At 45.7% G+C, this 17,620-nt stretch overlaps 2 protein-coding genes across 2 annotated transcripts; one reads left to right on the top strand and one right to left on the bottom strand.

Moving 5' to 3' along the window:
* Window positions 1-6,151: 6,151 nt before the first annotated feature.
* LOC125514938 (uncharacterized) lies at window positions 6,152-9,444 on the top strand. The gene is made up of 3 exons (XM_048680311.2): window positions 6,152-6,652; window positions 7,674-8,639; window positions 8,963-9,444. Exons 2-3 carry the CDS (start codon window positions 7,717-7,719, stop codon window positions 8,997-8,999), a joined length of 960 nt encoding a protein of 319 aa, XP_048536268.1. The 5' UTR covers window positions 6,152-6,652; window positions 7,674-7,716; the 3' UTR covers window positions 9,000-9,444.
* Window positions 9,445-11,746: 2,302 nt separating this feature from the next.
* Window positions 11,747-17,114, bottom strand: LOC125514937 (putative adagio-like protein 2). Its single transcript, XM_048680310.2, has 2 exons — window positions 16,633-17,114; window positions 11,747-13,921 (listed from the first exon to the last, which is right to left on the bottom strand). The coding sequence occupies exons 1-2, from the start codon at window positions 16,890-16,892 to the stop codon at window positions 12,319-12,321; spliced, it is 1,863 nt and encodes a 620-aa protein (XP_048536267.1). The 5' UTR covers window positions 16,893-17,114; the 3' UTR covers window positions 11,747-12,318.
* Between the last annotated feature and the right edge of the window lie 506 nt (window positions 17,115-17,620).

Raw genomic sequence — 17,620 nt, 5'->3', positions numbered from 1 at the left:
ATAGAGATCTCTCTTTTCAGCAAGTTGGAACTCATGAGTATTTAGCCTCTCGAGAATATCAGCGAGATCAAGTGACTTGTAATCAGCACATTCTTGTATCATCAATGCCAGAGTGTCAAATGAGGAATCAAGCAATCTCAGCAATTTCTTCACCACCTCATGGTCAGTGATGTCAGTGGCACCAAATGCTTGAAGCTCATTTGAGATGTGAGTGAGGCGATCGAAGGTCTGTTGAACATTTTCATTGTCGAGTCTTTTGAAGCGGTTGAAGAGATTGCGAAGAACATCAACTCGAGAGTCACGCTGAGTTGAGAATCCTTCATTCACTTTGGACAACCTGTCCCAGATAAGCTTCGCTGTTTCCAAAGCACTCACTCTGCCATACTGTCCTTTGCTCAGATGGCCACATATGATATTCTTCGCTTGAGAGTCGAGTTGCTTGAATCTCTTCACATCGGCAGCATTCAGAGAAGGTGTGACTGAGGGAACACCATTTTCCACAACATACCAGAGATCGTTATCAATTGCTTCAATATGCATTCGCATCTTATTCTTCCAGTAGGGGTAGTCCGTCCCATCGAAGGTAGGACACCCAGCAGAGACCTTGCTCATACCTGCGGTCGACATAACTAAAACTCCAGGCGGTTAAAGCAAAATCACACAGAACAAGGGAGTACCTTGCTCTGATACCAATTGAAAGTGCGTTATATCGACTAGAGGGGGGATGAATAGGCGATTTTTATGAAATTCTTCACTGAGGAATTTGCCGGTGAGGAAATTCCTTAGCGAAGAACTATTAGCAGCGGAATAAGTACTCAAAAGTAAACACAACAGAATACAAGCATAGTCATCATGATGAAATGAAGACAGACACAGAGTACAGGAAGCGTAATCACAGGATAACACGGGATGAAGACAAACAGACTGAAGAAATTGAACTGAGAAAATTGAGAAAGTCTTCAGTCAAAGTCTTCAAACACAGATATGAACAAATATACAACACAGTTATGAGGAAATGAAAGAGTTGAGGAAATAGAACCAGTAAGCTTGGTGAAGACAATGATTTGGTAGACCAGTTCCAACTGTTGTCTCAGTTGTACGTCTGGTTGGAGCGGCTGAGTATTTAAACTCGAGGACACACAGTCCCAGACACCCAGTCAAGGAAACTTAGTCCAAGACACGCAGTCCTCACCGTATTCTCCTTGAACTAAGGTCACACAAACCTCGTCCAATCACTCGTGGTAAGTCTTCAGGCGACTTCCAAACCTTCACAAACTTGGTCACTCGGCGATCCACAATTCCTTTTGGATGCTCTAGACCATGACGCCTAACCGTCTGGAAGAAGCACAGTCTTCAAAGGTAACAAGCGTCGGATCCACTGAGGATCAATCTCTTCAGTGATGGTCAATCACTTGGGGTTTGTAGGTGTTTGGGTTTTGGGTTTTTGGTTTTTCCTCACTTGATGATTTTCGCTCAAAGTCCTCGAAGGATGGGTTGCTCTCAAATGACAAGTGTCAGTTTCTCTCGGAGCAGCCAACCAGCTAGTGGTTGTAGGGGGCGGCTATTTATAGCCTAGGGAGTAGCCTGACATGATAAGACATAAATGCCCTTCAATGATATGATCGTTAGGTGGATAGATATTTTGGGACAGCTGGCGCATAGCACATCAACGGTCGGAATTTTGAGTAGCAAAATCCTCAGGGCTATCATGTTCCTCACTGTGTAGGCAATCCGCACTGGCGAATCCCTAACTCCTTAGTCAGGACAAATTCCTCAGAGACCAGAAGAACTTCGTCTCTGTCACTGAAGAAATTGACTGAACTGTATGAGATTTCCAATGGCTTCACTCGAAGGGATTGATAGGTGTAGGATTTTGAGTTGAGCATCACATGGAAATTTTTCCTTAGTATTTCCTCGACCCCCTTTAATAGTACGGTGTTTCCTATGACTCAAGAAAGAGAAAAACAAAACTATGAACACGAAAGTCTTCAAGCTTCATATTTCTCGCATGAATATCAAGTCTTCACGGACACACCAATTTCTTCACTTTTAAAGTCTTCATGAAAGTCTTCCGAAATACCAAAATCTTCAGTCGAAGATATTCATTTTTAGGGGTCGACTTTTCCTGTAAATATCAAACTCCTCATAGACTTATAGACCTGTGTACACTCACACACGCATTAGTCCCTTAACCTATAAGTCTTCAATACACCAAAATCACTAAGGGGCACTAGATGCACTTACAAAATATTACAATCCAACAAAGTTTTCAAATTAAAATGGTTCAAACTTGAATTCAACTAGCACACATGTTCTAATTGTCCCCTTTAACCTTCCACGCATGCTCAATCAAATCTTCCATGCATTGCTCCATGTCCAAATACATTGCTTCAAAGAAGGGATAAAAAGATTAGCACGGGCATTTTCCCAAACACTTGATGGGCGTAGTGACCCCCGTAGCGGCGGATGGTACCTACGCGACGGACGGACGAGAGGTCTGGACCTGTGGTGGAAGGCAAGCATCATGGAGGCTGGGTGTAGTCGTGGAGGTCACAGAGTTTTGGGAAGCCCTTGGCTGACGGCAGCGGCGAGAGGGAAAACGGATTCAGAGAAAGTGAGAAGGATGAAGATGCGGGATCTGGTGAGATTTTGGATAGGGTATTGGGTGTCGGAGTCCTACGTGGCTGATGGCCAGACTCCCGCAAAGCCTCCTATTTGCTTGTGATTTGCGGGGAAACACGTGCATTAAGAGGGATACAATAACAGTGCGAGAGGCAAGATTAAGGGGTGGAGGTGCGATAGCGGCGACAGGCAACCGGTTGGACATGGAAGTGGATCCTCTGACTTATAGGAGGCAAGTCAGTGTGCTAGAGTACCCTCCATGGGTAAAACAGAGGCGGCAAATCAGAAATCTGATACTACGCATGAATTACTGTAGATTAACAGTTACTGTCGTAAATAGCTGTATTAGAACACTGTTTACGGTACTTCGGGGGAGGAACTTCCCTTCGTAAGTGAGCACTGTTTCATGGACGCTATAGGATGGCTAATTATATGTTGAGTGAAGTAAGTCGAAGAAGAAATAGGGATAAAACAAATCAACCATGATTTTTAAAAACTGGGATCTAGGTCGAAGAATCCGAATAATGGGTAGTGATTTTTGGAATGGAAAAAAGAAACAGAATGTGTGAGTGCTCCAAATACTCGATGTGATTGCTGTCTTTTTTGTGTTCATTCTTAGGGTGATATTTGTAAGATTCAGCTTCCGGGAGTGCTTGTTTTAGCACGATTTTTGGTCGAGCCAGCTTGACATGGATTTGATTCTTTCCACGTATAGTCACTCTTCTTTTCTCTCTTTTCACTATCCTTTCTCTTTACAGCGTACAACTTGGGAGACAAAAGAAAAGCTGAGGTTAGTGACTTGGAGGTTACCGAAAGCAGCTGCACCAACTTTCGTGAAGAGCCTATATAAGTGGCGGATCTAGGATCCTAGGAAAAAAGGTGCCACGGTTTATATGTATATATGTATGGATAACATAACTTCAACATATATGCTCAATTTGTTTTGAAAATTACAGTACGCATCATATAATTTGGTCTAGATGTCAATACGGTTCCAACAAATAGACCAAAAATAGGCTTTATGTTGTAGACATCTAGTATTAAGTAAATAAATGGTATAAATTGTTTTGCATTTTCTGGGGGAATGCCATGGCACATATGGACCTCATACTGAATTTGCCCCTGATATAAGCAGCTATGTAATGTCGACCGAAGATGTCATAAGCAACTTTTGCCTTTTGTGGCTTTTTTGCGGGGACACCACAGGCACGATGACTAACACACCACAAAACACAGTTGATACATAGAGGGATGCAACGAAAATGATCAGCATCTATGTTGTGCCATCCTATCACCCTCCACGGAGTGAGCTGAGTTCGACATAACCCGCTCAGGTGGGGGATTAAGACCCTGACAGGCATCCAAAGAAGCATGAAAGACGCAAGGCCAAGCACCATATCATCACACTGCCCACACCCCGCCACTGAAAGGATGGAAAAACCAAAGTCAATATGGAAAGACTTTATCAACAAAGAAGCATGTTTTTCTGAGTGCAGCGATTCGGTGCCCACGTGCATCTGAGTGTGAACAGTAATTTATTTAAATAGAAAAATAATAAAAGAAATTTGAACTTTTTTAGCATCCAAGATAGTCGAATGTGTGATGCAAGTGCAAAAATTCATGGTATTTGGACATTCGAGGAGGTTGTGGCAAAGAAAATATATTTTTTTTTGTGAAAGAAACTTTAATTTGAAAAAGTACAATGTTTGGGGCCGATTTGTCTTTTTTCTCAGATTTTTGAATATGTTTACTTTAAAAAAAATTGCCGTTCATTGGGTGTAAATAAGCCTGGGCATGTACAAATTACCGTGTCTTTTTACACAATCTATGATCTATGAACAATAGAAAGGGAGATGTATGGAGTGGCTGTGCCAGACCTAAGGTGTCGTCATGGCGTCATTTTATTTACATTCTTAGTAGTTTTTTGCACTTCTATATAAATATAAAAGGTAAATAAAGGTGTTTTGGAAAAAATGGGGGTGTCAATTCATTTGGCACTACAATTTCAACTTGTATGAGGATGCATCCCTTTGTGCATAAGTCCGTGAAATCTCACGAAATTCTCACTTAATGCATCGACATGTATACTATCAAGATCGGAATTATGATGGATATGTGAAATTATGTCCCTACCCTCTCCCTCACACAAACCAAATCAAAAGATGGTCCCTGTCTAGCCTTTGACTTATATCCATAGCCGTAAACATGCTAGAAAAAAGAAAATCATGAGGACGGGGCGTCGACCCGTTGGCTGGGCAGCTGAGGTTGCTGCCAGCTCACCCGAGTTTGAGTCCTGACACGGACGCGCGGTGCTCATGGAGTTTCTCCTATAAAGAAAAGCCAACGAGGATTAGCCCTTGGGTTGGTCTCATTTTTTAAAAAAGAAAATCATAAAATACGCTCTTAACATGGTAGCAAAAAGAAAATCATAAAACACGCCCTTAACATGCTAGCAAAAAGAAAATCATAAAAACACGCCCTTCCATTTCGATCCATAAAAGAACCATACTTGCTGCTAGACCATCAATTCGGCTAATGAAATGTTATATAACACATATTTTGTTGTCGAAAAGACGATGATATCATGCGAGGGCCTTTTATACCGAAGGGATGGAGTACATGTTGTGAAAGCAATTCTTTTTGCGAATAAATTCTTGCATTACTCGGAGTTTAAATGTGGCAATCTCGTTCTATAAGTTCCATGACCTCATCTGGTCCAGAGCCTAGCCAAACCATAGTCCGGCGATACACCCTATCAAAATTAGCCAAGGCATGACTAACATTACTACAGCTTCGTTTAACTTTTCATACAGCCCATCATATTGGCGCTTAAATTTACAAATTGAAAAGCTACCACACAGATGCCACATGTACGTACATTTAGAGAAGGGTATTAAATTGTAGAACATGTGATCACGCAAGCTCAGATCAGGGGAAGACAATCCCCTTGGTCTCTGTCCTTTTAATAAACCGAAGTGTAAGCCACGAGGCTGATTAAGTATCGACTTCTCCTCCGTCTCACGCATCTACTTCTCCTGCATCCACCCCCGTTGTATCATTATTTTTTCATGAGGGAATCCCCGTTGTACACTACTCCTTTTGTTGCTATAAACTACTGTCCTAACCTTTTTTTTCTAAATTCATAGTATAATTTAATGTCTTTGTTCACTCATTTCAGTCACTATGCAGTCCATATTAAAATATCTAAAACATCTTATATCTATGGCCGCGGCGTGTGCGGTAATGCCCAAAGAATTTGTTGAAATAAGTCTCGCAGTATATAAATTAATGACAGCATCAGCAGCAGAAATTCTTGAAAAGGGAAGGAGAAAAAAAGACAGCATCAGCATAAAATTGCCGTGCTCCTAACAGAGTTATCCCAGGGGCGTTCTCGTCATTTCCAAATAAAGAGGCGAAAAAAATAAAGCGAGGCGTTGAAAAGGGCAGCGAGGTGAGCGCGATGATGGCGAAATCTAGAGAGAGAGAGAGGGGGTGCACCACTAGGGCAGCACTAGACGTTGGGTTGCTTTGGAGTCGTGTGCATCACCCTGCTTTCTCTCTCTCCATCGCTATGCCCCGGGCCGCGGACTTTCTCTCTCTCCCCCCGTCGTCCGTCCCTCCCACCGAGTCATCCCATCTCACCACGCACCGAACGAAACAGGGGAGACGCCCGTAAAAAAGTATCGATTTCCTCGCGGAGGCATGGAAAAGTCGGGGTTTTTATGCCTGCGGGGGTGCTACTAGTAGTAGTAGTCGGCTCGTGGAGGAGGTGGTGGTGGTGGACCGGTGGCGCTGCGAATCCGAGGGAGTAGAAAGGCGCTCCTCTCCTCTCCTCCGTTTCGCGAGTCAGAGAGAGAGAGGGAGAGGGAGAGGGAGAGTCAGAGAAAGGTTCTAGTCAGAGAGAGAGAGAGAGAGAGGTTGGGAGGGAAGAAGGAGGCGGCGGCGGCGATCCCGTCTCTGAGTCTCTGCCCGTCGGGCCTGCTGCTCTCTCCGGCCGGCCGGCCGGCGGCACGTCGCGACCTCGTGCGCGGTGCGTCTCTCTCTCTCTCTCCCCCTTTACCCCCTCTTCATTCCTTCTCATGATTCTTCCCCTTTTGGTAATTTTGAAGATTTGGCATGGATCCGCGCCGCTGTGTGGTTTTCGTACGGGATTTTTCCCCTCCCAGCAATTTGTATTTCGTCGTGTAGCCGTATCTGTGACTCTGTATGAGTTACTTCTTGTTTGCCCCCGTGTGGTGTTCGTTCGGCGAGTTTAACCGAACTAATTTTGGGCTTTAGGGATCTTCTTATAGTTACTCTTTTTCTTTGTGCGTGTTGGATGGGTTAACTTGCTGCCTTTCGGCTAGCTGCCGCATAGATTTTGATTAGTTTCTTGTGCAGAATCTGCTCCAGTTTTTTATATATAAGTGTGTTGATTAGTTTACTGCGCTGCCTGATTCATCAGGCCATGTGATTTTTGTGAAAAAGAAAAAGAAATCAGGGCATGTGATGCTTCCATGTTGTTTCAGGATTCTTTCCCCAATTTCTGGAACTGTTTGTTTTTGTCTTCCGCTGAATGGTGGGTTGCGGTCAATCTCTTTGAATGTCTTGGCATTTCAGGGGGAATGTTTAGGTAGACTTTGTAGCACACAAGTAAGATGGCTTGGTTTTTCCTCTCTTGCACATTTGAATTATACACTTGGTGGCCACAGTAAATTCCTAATTCTAAATGGTACTATTGCTCAAGCACATGCTGTGAAATATTAATGTAACAAAGCAAGATCATTATGATCCATAGCTTTTTTTTCTTGACAAATGATGTGATCTTGTCATGAACTAGGCTGGGGTACCTGAAAGCTTTAGGCTGCTCATTACTTGGTCAAGGGAGATGATAGATGTGAGGCAAATTAATTGGATCCGTATCTAGTTAACTAGGCTGATCTGGAAAGTTGCTGTTGTACCATCTTGTAGTAGCTTCTTAGGTTTATGATGATATTTCTGTAGTGATGGAGATGCAGAGTCTTGTGGCTTTTATTGCTTATGGGAGTGACATGCTACTTTATGACATGCAGGCTGTCATGAAAAAATACATTTGGTAGGCAAAGTTCATTCAGCATGGGTTCAGGAAATCTGGTGATGAAGAAGGTGGTGAAGCCCAGCTCTTTCGATCTCGACATACAACTTGACAAAAGTTGGACGGAGGACGTTACTTGCCCAATCTGTCTCGATTTCCCTCACAACGCGGTCTTGCTGAGGTGCACATCTTATGAGAAGGGTTGCCGGCCGTTCGTATGCGACACCGACAAGTCCCGTTCGAACTGCCTCGAGCGGTTTAAGAGTGCCCATGGGCAGCCGGTGAACGTGAAGGTCTCGGCCGTTAACATCGCTCCCCGTGACAGCATCCATTTCATCTCTTCAAACACAAACAACCACCCGGCTTGCCCGTTGTGTAGAGGCGATGTCATCGGGTGGGCTGTCATCGGCGAGGCGCGGCAGCACCTTAACCAGAAGAAAAGATGCTGCGAAGAGAGCTGCTGCTCATATGTTGGCAACTTCCATGAGCTTCAGAAGCACACCCAGCAGAAGCATCCGAATTCCCGCCCTTCGGAGATCGACCCCGCTCGCCGAGTCGACTGGGAGAATTTCCAGCAGTCGTCCGATATCATCGATGTCTTGAGCACGATACACGCACAGGTGCCTAACAGCATAGTTCTGGGAGATTATGTCATTGAGTATGGGGACGATGACGCTGGAGATGACTATGAAGTGCTCCACAGGGTCAGGGGAAACTGGTGGACGTCCTGTATTTTCTGCAAGTCATTCGGGTCTTCGAGAGGCCGAAGAAGAGCAAGGACAAGGGAAAGGAGAAGTGGTGGAAGGAGGAGCGGCAACAGGTCTGGTCAGGAAAGCTTCACCATCGACGTTCCAACCAGAGCTGTTGACATAAGGGAAATCAGATTTGATGGAATAGATGATGAGTATCTTGTTACAGGGGCAATGCCTAGTGCAGCATCCAGGAGAATGGCCAGTCATTACAGGTGTGTGCATATACTTTGCTTCCCCTGTTTACTGTCATTTTTCTAAAAGGGCCGCTTTCTGTCATTGGCATGTGGCTAACAGAATTACCCCTCTGAGTAGTATATACCATTTTTATACTTTCAAGGATCAATAAGGTGCCACTTTAACCACTAGTAGATTTTATTGCCCTGAACAATGTCTTTATCCTTTGAAACTCAGCACAAGTGCACGCCACATTTCTAACTGTGAAAACAGTTATATTACTAGAAACTATAACAAATCCTAGCTGCTCATGTTTCACTTCGGCAGTCTCTGACACACCATTTTTTCTTTGTCAATCCAGGGATCCCAGGTATGTCCGCCGACGTGCACACGCCTAGGATCGCAATGCAGCAACAATCAGGAAGTTCAGAAGCATCCCAGCTCCACCGCCTGTTTCATTCCTTCTCCCCTTCTCTCTGCTATCCAAGCCCGTATTTCGTGTGCATAGACGATAGCAGCAGGCCTCCCCCGTTATTGTTCACAGGTCTCTACCATTTTTAGGTTCTTCATGTAAATACTTAGCCTTTACCTTATAGCAGTGTTGATCTCGGTTTCCATCCACGAAACCATTGTATGTGAAAAACAGCCGCCGCCACGGAAGGGATCTTCCGTGCGCGATAATTGTGGTAGAAAGGCTTTGGAATGGATTTCTCTTCCCTGTAGAAAGAAGGTTGTGTGACTGCTGGGTTTGTGCGCTGTGAACTTTCCTTCATTGTTCATCAGCAACAGGTCTTACCATCCATTTCAGGTTCTTCATGTAAATATATAACTTTTGCCACCTTATAGCACCGTCGGGTCTCGGTTCCGGTCCGTGGAACCACCTGTCTGTTCTTCGAAAAACACCGCCGCGAAGATCTTCGTGCACGACAATCGGTGTGGAAATGTCCCGTGGTAATTGTTATGAAAAAACTGCTCCAACTTTTCTGTGAAAATGAAGGTTTGTGTGGGTGTTTGGTTGTGTGCTGTGCTTTCCCTTGTGCTGCTGGGCTTGTTGCCAAAGAAGAGGCTTCCGTGCTGGGATGTGTCTGAATGAATGCCACTTGTGTACCGTATATCTATCTGACTGCGATTTGCGTGCGGGAGCGGACTGCTGATGCCCGTCCTGATCCCGAACCTTGTGTGGTTGCTTCCGTCAACCGGTTTCCTGCGAGATTCCGGGTTGACTTGGACTTCCGTTGGGCCGCCGGCCAACGGGTTGAAGATGCGTTTGGAATCCTGTTTGTTTCGCGCTTTCTTTAGAAGATGCAACAGCTGATGATGCCCCGTTAACTTGCTTGCACGGCTTCATCATCGGCTATGGCCACGGAACCTTAGGTTTAGATAGTAATACTACTTGTCATGGTCGCATCAGCATCGGGAGGACTGTTATTTTTAGCAAACTATAAGGTTTGCGCTACGCAATTCGGGCACAAGATATCTGGAAATTGCTGGGCTTTCAGGTCATTTTTTTTAAATGGAGGCAAAAGATTTGCCTCATCCATTAATTAGGAAGGAGTTTAGAATTGCTTTCACAAAGAAAAGCGAAAAGAAAGATTACAAGGCAGCTACTCTCCCAGCATGATTTGACCCAAGTGCTTTGCGCCTGTGGTTACCCAAAGGTTGGCATCGTTCTATATGTTTGAAAGCAAGATGGACCGAAGTGTGGACTTGTGGCGAAACACCCGTGCATTTCTCTCGCACCATATGCTCCAACATGTTAGCATAGTAAGGGAGGCCATCGCCTTCCGGTTCGGCATATTAGTAGCCGACATGTTGAGCCACCGGTCCTTGATGAAGCGCATCGTCATCCAAGAAGAGATGTCGAGGTAGTCGAGCTTGAGCCAACCCTTGATCATACCCCATAGTCTAATGGAGTACCGGCACTTGAAGAAGATGTGGTTCGCCGTTTCCATCATCTGTTTGCATAGTGGACAGAGGCCACAGTTCGGCCACCCTCTCCTCTCCAGTCTATCCGCCGTCCAGACGTAGTTTTGTATTGCCAGCCATGCATATGTTGACCGATCTCGATCCGTTGTTCTTGAAGAGCTGCTTCGGCGACAGAATAATAAATCACCGGTACTTGGGCAAAGTTGGATTGAAGGAGATGATTATCGTGGTTGCTTGGTATATTTGGTGGCAACGCGAGAGTTTGTAAAAAGGGTGGCCGTGGCCCCTCCACCTCGGTCTGCTTTTGCTATTCAAGGTATGGCAACGAACTATGCGAGGGCCTTTTCAAAATCCGAACAACAAATAGTAACATGGTGCAGACCACCAAGACTTTCATATAAGCTGAACATCGATGCATCTTTTATTGAAAATGGAACAGGTGGAGCAGGTGCAGTGCTAAGTAATGCAATTGGCGAAGCTATTGCAGGGGCTTGCGGGCCTCTAGATCGATTACTTGGGCAGCGACAGCGGAGGCAACAACGCTTCGGAAGGGCCTGTACATGATGGAAAAGTTGGGTTGTGTTCCGGTGATAGTTGAAACAGATTCTTTAGAACTTGTACAGGCTTTTGATGGGGTCATTCAGATTCTACATGTCCCCGCTGTGCTGCACCGGTGGAGGATGCTACCCCCTCCACTGCCCATTTGCAGTGCAAGTATTAGCAACACACACAACCCCCCCCACCCCACCCCGCCCGCGTGATTGTTCAAGAAAAGGGGTCTTCAGATTGCATCCAGAATTGGGAACATCTCCATGCAACAGGAAAAGAACATGGTGGCACACACATCAGCTAGACATGCTTTTACTTCTAATTCTTGTGTTTTGAGGGTAATCCCCGTAGCTTTATTGTCCCGGCTGTAATGAATGATGTATCGTTATTCAACTTGAAATAATGTGCGCCATGATGGCATTCCCTATAAAAGAAAAAGATTTGCGCTACGCAATTCGACGCTAGTTGCCCAAGTAGCGAGGGTTCCTAAATGTTCACGCAAGCAACTGGCATCCAATCAGGAGCTGGAAACTGGAGTTTGTTAGAGCCGATGGGAGCTTGCATTCTTCCCAGAAATCAGATCCCAAAATGGCGTCATAAGGCCATTATTTATTCTGTAGAAAGATCCTTGTAAGCTCTGCAAATTACAATCTACAACAAATGTCGCGGGGAAGCAAAACTCTGCCTGTTTTCCATACAACCAGTCCTGATAACTTTTTAGCTACAATCAGAATTACAACTTACAAAGGTATAAACTGAAAAGTTTTTGTCAGCGGTATTAGTAAACAAACAATGTGAGAGGAGTAACCAAGCAGCTCGCGGAAAACATACAAGGTACAGAAAAGCAAAGCTCAACATAACCGGCGGGCGGTCGGAATTTCAGGACCAATTACAACATGTGTCACGACGGCAGTGCCACAGAAGTGTTGCACCGGAGACTCCAGGTATACGACGCCAGTCCCTTTTGTTTCCATATCAGAGTGCTGGAAACATCTGACGAGAACAACACACATTGAGGGTTATGGATGATGATTAGTTACCTTGTAGTAGACCAAACAGACAGCAGCAGCAGCAGCAGCAGCAAAAGCAGAGAGAACATGTTCCTACTTCATAGACAACGGGGGGCGACTCCGGGACATTGCGGGAGTAGCCGGCTTTGATCTACTTGAGACTAGCCTTCCAAGCATAGACAACTAATCTGCCACAAGAGTACCTGTGAACTTTGCTGGAGACTTTCTGGTCTCATACTAATGAGCTCGCCAAAGAGAGCTCATGTATTTCAGTCAGCGTCCACTCTTCTCCAGTTTGTCCTCCAAGAACTATTGCCTTTGATCCTTCCATGACACACGTACTGTGTCCCCATGCAAACCTCGGAGGTCGCCCTGGAACGTTCAGTATTCTCCAGGTAGGTTTCTCTTCGGTCGGATCTAAGAGGTAGAGCTGTGAAGCGGAATGAAGACCTGCTACCGAGCCACCAAATATCATAATTCTCCCTCCGGGAAGGCTCACGGCAACATGGTCAAGGCGAGGAGGCGGACCAACTCCAGCGGGGTTGCAGGCTCCAGGCATTCCGCTACCGGTGATGCACCGCCAGGACGGCGCAGCATCACTCAAGTCCATTGTGAACACATCACCAGACCTGAGTCGCAAAGGGCCGCTTTTGGCAAGGCCACCAAACATCAGGATTTTCCGGCCATCGTAGACAGAGAGCGAGTGCCCCAACCTAGAAGGCGGAGTCCAAGGTGCAGGTATCTCCCTCCAAACAGGCCTTTCCATTGTCACATCCAAAAGATGAGTATCACTGAGGAGCACACCAGAGTCGGCACAGCCACCAGAAACCACCAGCTTCGATCCATCCAGTGTGCAAGAGCTATGCCATGACCGTGGAACCGGTGGTGTAAGGCCAAAAATCTCACGCCATGTAGGATGTTTTGCATCCAAATCCAGAATAAACACATCATTGAGCAGGCCCTGGCCTCCACATCCACCAAACAGAACCAACAGCGATCCATTTAGGCATGACAGGGTATGGCCCCAGCGGCCAGGAGGAGCCAACCCCACATTGACGTGCCTCCACTCTGGCTTGCTCGCACTCAAATCCAGCACAAATGTATCATTCATCGGCTGTGCGTTAACACCTTCCCCACCAAACAGGACTACACGGTTTCCTACAGCACAAGCACTGAAGTTACAGCGAGATGGCTCCACTGAACCCCCGATCGTCAATTTCTTCCAGGTGACGGCTTCCAGTGTAGTCAACTCCCTCGCTAGCCGTCCCCATGCCAAACTTTTTGTGCCAGCCACATTCTCAAGAGCCCGAGTTGCGTCGTTGCCCCATGCATTCTGACAAACCATTCTCCAAAGGTGATCATTCTTTGTCATGTGATACAAACGTTTACATACAGAGTTTACAGATGCTATATCCCTAGGTGACAATCTTGATAGGATCTTCTGGCACAGTACCTCATCGCTCAGTTGGAAGAGATGAGAATACTCAGAGCAAAAGTTACCCTTCCCTGTTGGACTTGGCCGTAGAGTATTATCTGGTGTAATCCATACTGATCTCACAACTTCCTTTGCCATAGAGCCAGGCAAAGGCCCCAAATCAACATTACAATCGTTGAAGAACTGAATGCCCATATAATGGGTTATTGTTTCGTCATCTCCATATATGGGCTTTAGTTGCAGACTCGTCATAAATGGAGAACCATCTTTCCTAAAATTCAGCAGATCACCCTGGAACTCAGTTCCTTCTTCTAAGCATCTCTGAATCTCAGTAACTACTATAGCATCAACAAGGGGATGTCTCCTCTGAGCAAATGGTCCTCTGCATTGCAAAAACCGGCTGCAGAAAAAAATACCAAAACAATTGTCAATAACAGAGGTAAACTAAGCAAAGTAAAATGGCGAATGTAACATGTTCAACTAAGTTACATGATAACTCAAAATCGAAATCAAACATTGAGAAATTGACCAAATATAGTATTACATTAGCAAAGATGAAATGTATCTTGGTGTTGCTAGCAAGTTGATTAATAGCTCGACTATATGTTCTATTTCTTTTATTTCTGTCCATGATGGTATGATAAGTAATAACGTCAGCAAAACAAGTTATGCTCAGGAGCTCCTCACGACTTCACTATTTAAACACCCAAAAATGAGTTGTCTTAACTACTTTAGCCCCCATAACACTGAAGACCACCATTAGTTCAGCCACCTCTACCAAAGCTACCACTATTATCTTGCATAAACAACATAGGAGTGCATATGTGTATCCAGACAACTTCTAAACAGTTGTATCAGTAGAACAGTTTACAGCGCTGAACGATCTAATGGATTTTGTTTACCTTCCTCTAAAACATTTGATGTTCATCTAATCCTGCCTTGTGCACACACACACATTACTTGTAAAAAGAACTCGTATATCAGGCAGAGAGCCTTTAACCAAGTATTAGTTACTGTTTCAGCTTTTACATTGACGTTTCATTATTTAATTTATTCTAACAAGAGAAATATTTTTGGAACAGCATTATGATGTTTTGTCAAGTGAACACCGTTTCATGAACATATAGCCACATCTCTCAAACATCATCAACCACAAACTCTGATCATTTTCCTTTCTGCTCGGCTTTGTTAAATAATAATTAGACCTGATGCTAAATTGGTGATCCTTCTTACTGCTTCTCCACATAGCATAACATTTTCAAACCTAAGACAGTTGACTAGCTGAATATTTAATCTTAGACCACACTTCCAGCAAAAAAAACTGATAGAGTTAACTTTTTTCAAAATAGAAGGTCACCAGCCAGGGAAGTGCTACTAGAGGAAGGGCAAGTAAAATTAAAGGTAGTGTTAAAAACTAAGAGTTGATTATAGAATCCACAAATATTCTAGTTATTTCACACTATTTAAACTCAAAGAGGACTGGCATCCTAATAAAAAGCAGACAGGTGTTCCATCCTAAATCAATTTCCAATGAATAATTAAGAGGAGCGCAACACCTGAAGACAAAGATAACTCATCATAGAAGTGCAACCATATAGTAACTAACTGGTTAGTTTTTGTTGGAGGAGAAGAGCAGATAGACAGCTAACCAACCACATATCACTTTAATTGTTAGTATGATCTCTTTCTGATGCTTCTGATGCTTTAAGTAATTAACATTAACATCATGATTCCAGTTGATGGTTTTTCCGTGTCAACAAAGCCCTTAACTGGACTAAAATACTCTGGACTCCTAACTACGATATGGCTTCCTTTACTGTTCTCAGTGGGGAATTAGATGCATGTTCTCGGAGACTCAGAGTGGAGCTAGATGTGTGTATCTCTTTCATCGAAATTCACCTAATATGAATCACTGAAAAATAAGTGTTCATGGGCCCAACTGCAGCACCCACAAACAAACGGTGACTCATGTCTCTCACTAACCATCTGCCTCATTTGACACTGATGGTATCAGCACCAAACAGAATATATATACTAGTATACACTAACTAATTTTGTAAAGCAAAATTGAACTACTAGTTCCTGCTCTTTATTCCACTAAATCACTTTCAATCCAATACCTAGAATTAGCAGCATGTACTCAGAGTCAGATCCCCCACAAAACGTAAACCAACACCACCCACACACCCATGGTGTGTCGCCAAAGCTCGAACTCGCCGCATGCCCGAACCATAACTAATACTCCTCCTAACTACAATATGGCTTCCTTCACTGTTCCCAGTGGGGAGGTAGATCTACGTTCTCAGTGTGAAGCTAGATGTATGTATCTCCCTCATTGAAATCCATCAAATACAAAGCACTGAAAAGTAAGCGATCAGGGGCCCAATTGTAGGGCAAACAAACCGTGAGCTCGTCTCCCTCTATAACCATCTCCCAGATTTGACACAGATGGTGACGAATCACCAAACAGAATATATATACTAGTATCCGCCTAACTAATTTTGATTGCAAACAAATTGAACTACGAGTTCTGCTCTATGTTCCACTAAATTAGTTCCAATCCAGTAACCAGTATTATAGCAGTATGTACTCAGATCCCCCACAAAAAGCTAACCACCACCGCCCGCGCCATGGCGTGTGGCCGTCCAAAGTTTGAATTCGCCGCAAGCCCAACCCGTAATTACTCACAGAAGGCAAAATCAGCAGGCTGAAAGGCAGAGGGGGGCACTCACCAGTTCCTCGCGAGCACCTGAATAGTAAGTGTTCTACGGGCCCAATTGTAGCACAAACCGGTGGGATCGTCTCTCTCAATAACCATCTCCCTAATTTGACACTGATGGTGATGAATCGCCAAACAGAATATATATACTAGTATCCGCCTAACTAATTTTGATTGCAAACCAATTGAACTACTAGTTCCTGCTCTAAGTTCCACTAAATCAGTTCCAATCCAGTAACTAGTATTATAGCAGCATGTACTCAGATCCCCCAAAAGCACCAACCAACGCCGCCCGCGCCATGGCCGGCCGAAGCTCGAATTCGCAGCACGCCCAGACCGTAACTAGTCACGGAAGACAAAATCGGCGGGCTGAGAGGCAGGGGGGCACTCACCAGTTCCTGCCGAGCACCTCCTCGGCGTGGTACCCGGTGGCGTCCTCGAAGCCGCGGTTGACGTAGATGATGGGGAAGTCGGGCTCGAGCGCGTCGGACACGACGAGCCCGCAGGCGCCGCCGAGCACGCCCTCGATCGCCAGCGAGAACCCGCCGCCGCCCCGGCACCCATCCGCGCCCCACGGCCCGGCCCCCTCCTCCCCCTCCTCCTCCTCCTCGTCCTCCTCCCCGCTGCCGTCCGAGTCGCTGTCCCACTCCATGGCCCGCCGAGAGCCCCTACCTATCCCATGGCGCGCGCTCGCTAGGGTTGGCTCCTCTCTCGCTCGCTGCTCCTCCGCTGACGCCGCTGGGGAAAAGTGGGAGTTCGTTGGGGGATTCGATTTAAATAGCCGGATTTAATCTGGGGGAGGAGGGGGTGCGAGGAAGAAGACGAAGCAACGAGTGGACGGACGACGCGGGGGCGGGGGCGGGGGCGGGCGCGAGCAAGTGGAGGTCGACGAGAGGACGTGCGGGGTTTGGTTTGTGGGGGCGGGAGGGCGATCTCGGCCGTCCGAGGGAGGGATGGACGGCGGTGATGGGAGGCCGGGCCGGCGTGCGCTGGCCGGTGGTTCTCTGGCCACTCCCGCTGAGCTGAGCACAAGGGACGGGGACGGGGACAGGGTGGTGCGACCGGATGGCTGAGTGCTGGTCTTTTCTTTTAAAGGGCCTCCTGCTGTATCACACTCGCTCACTGTAATTCCATGAAATTGTACTAGTTGGTTTTATGTTTACACAAATTGTTTTATGATTTTTGTGTTTGTTGAGCTTTAGAGGTAGGTTTGGACCGAGGCGGAAGCAGCGGTGATGCACGGTGGAGATGATGTGGTGGCAAGGATGAACATTCACGGTGCGGGGGTTAGAGGCTGCTGGTTTGGGCTGGGCTGGAGGACGGAATACCGGAGGTTGAGCTGGCGCTTTACGAAGAGGATAAAAGTCGTTGGGTTCCAGA

This window comes from Triticum urartu, chromosome 6A (assembly GCF_056163025.1).
Source record: "Triticum urartu cultivar PI428250 chromosome 6A, HENAU_Tu73, whole genome shotgun sequence".
Taxonomy (NCBI): domain Eukaryota; kingdom Viridiplantae; phylum Streptophyta; class Magnoliopsida; order Poales; family Poaceae; genus Triticum; species Triticum urartu.
Note: the sequence above shows the minus strand (reverse complement) of the source record. Positions and strands in the feature narration are given on the sequence as shown.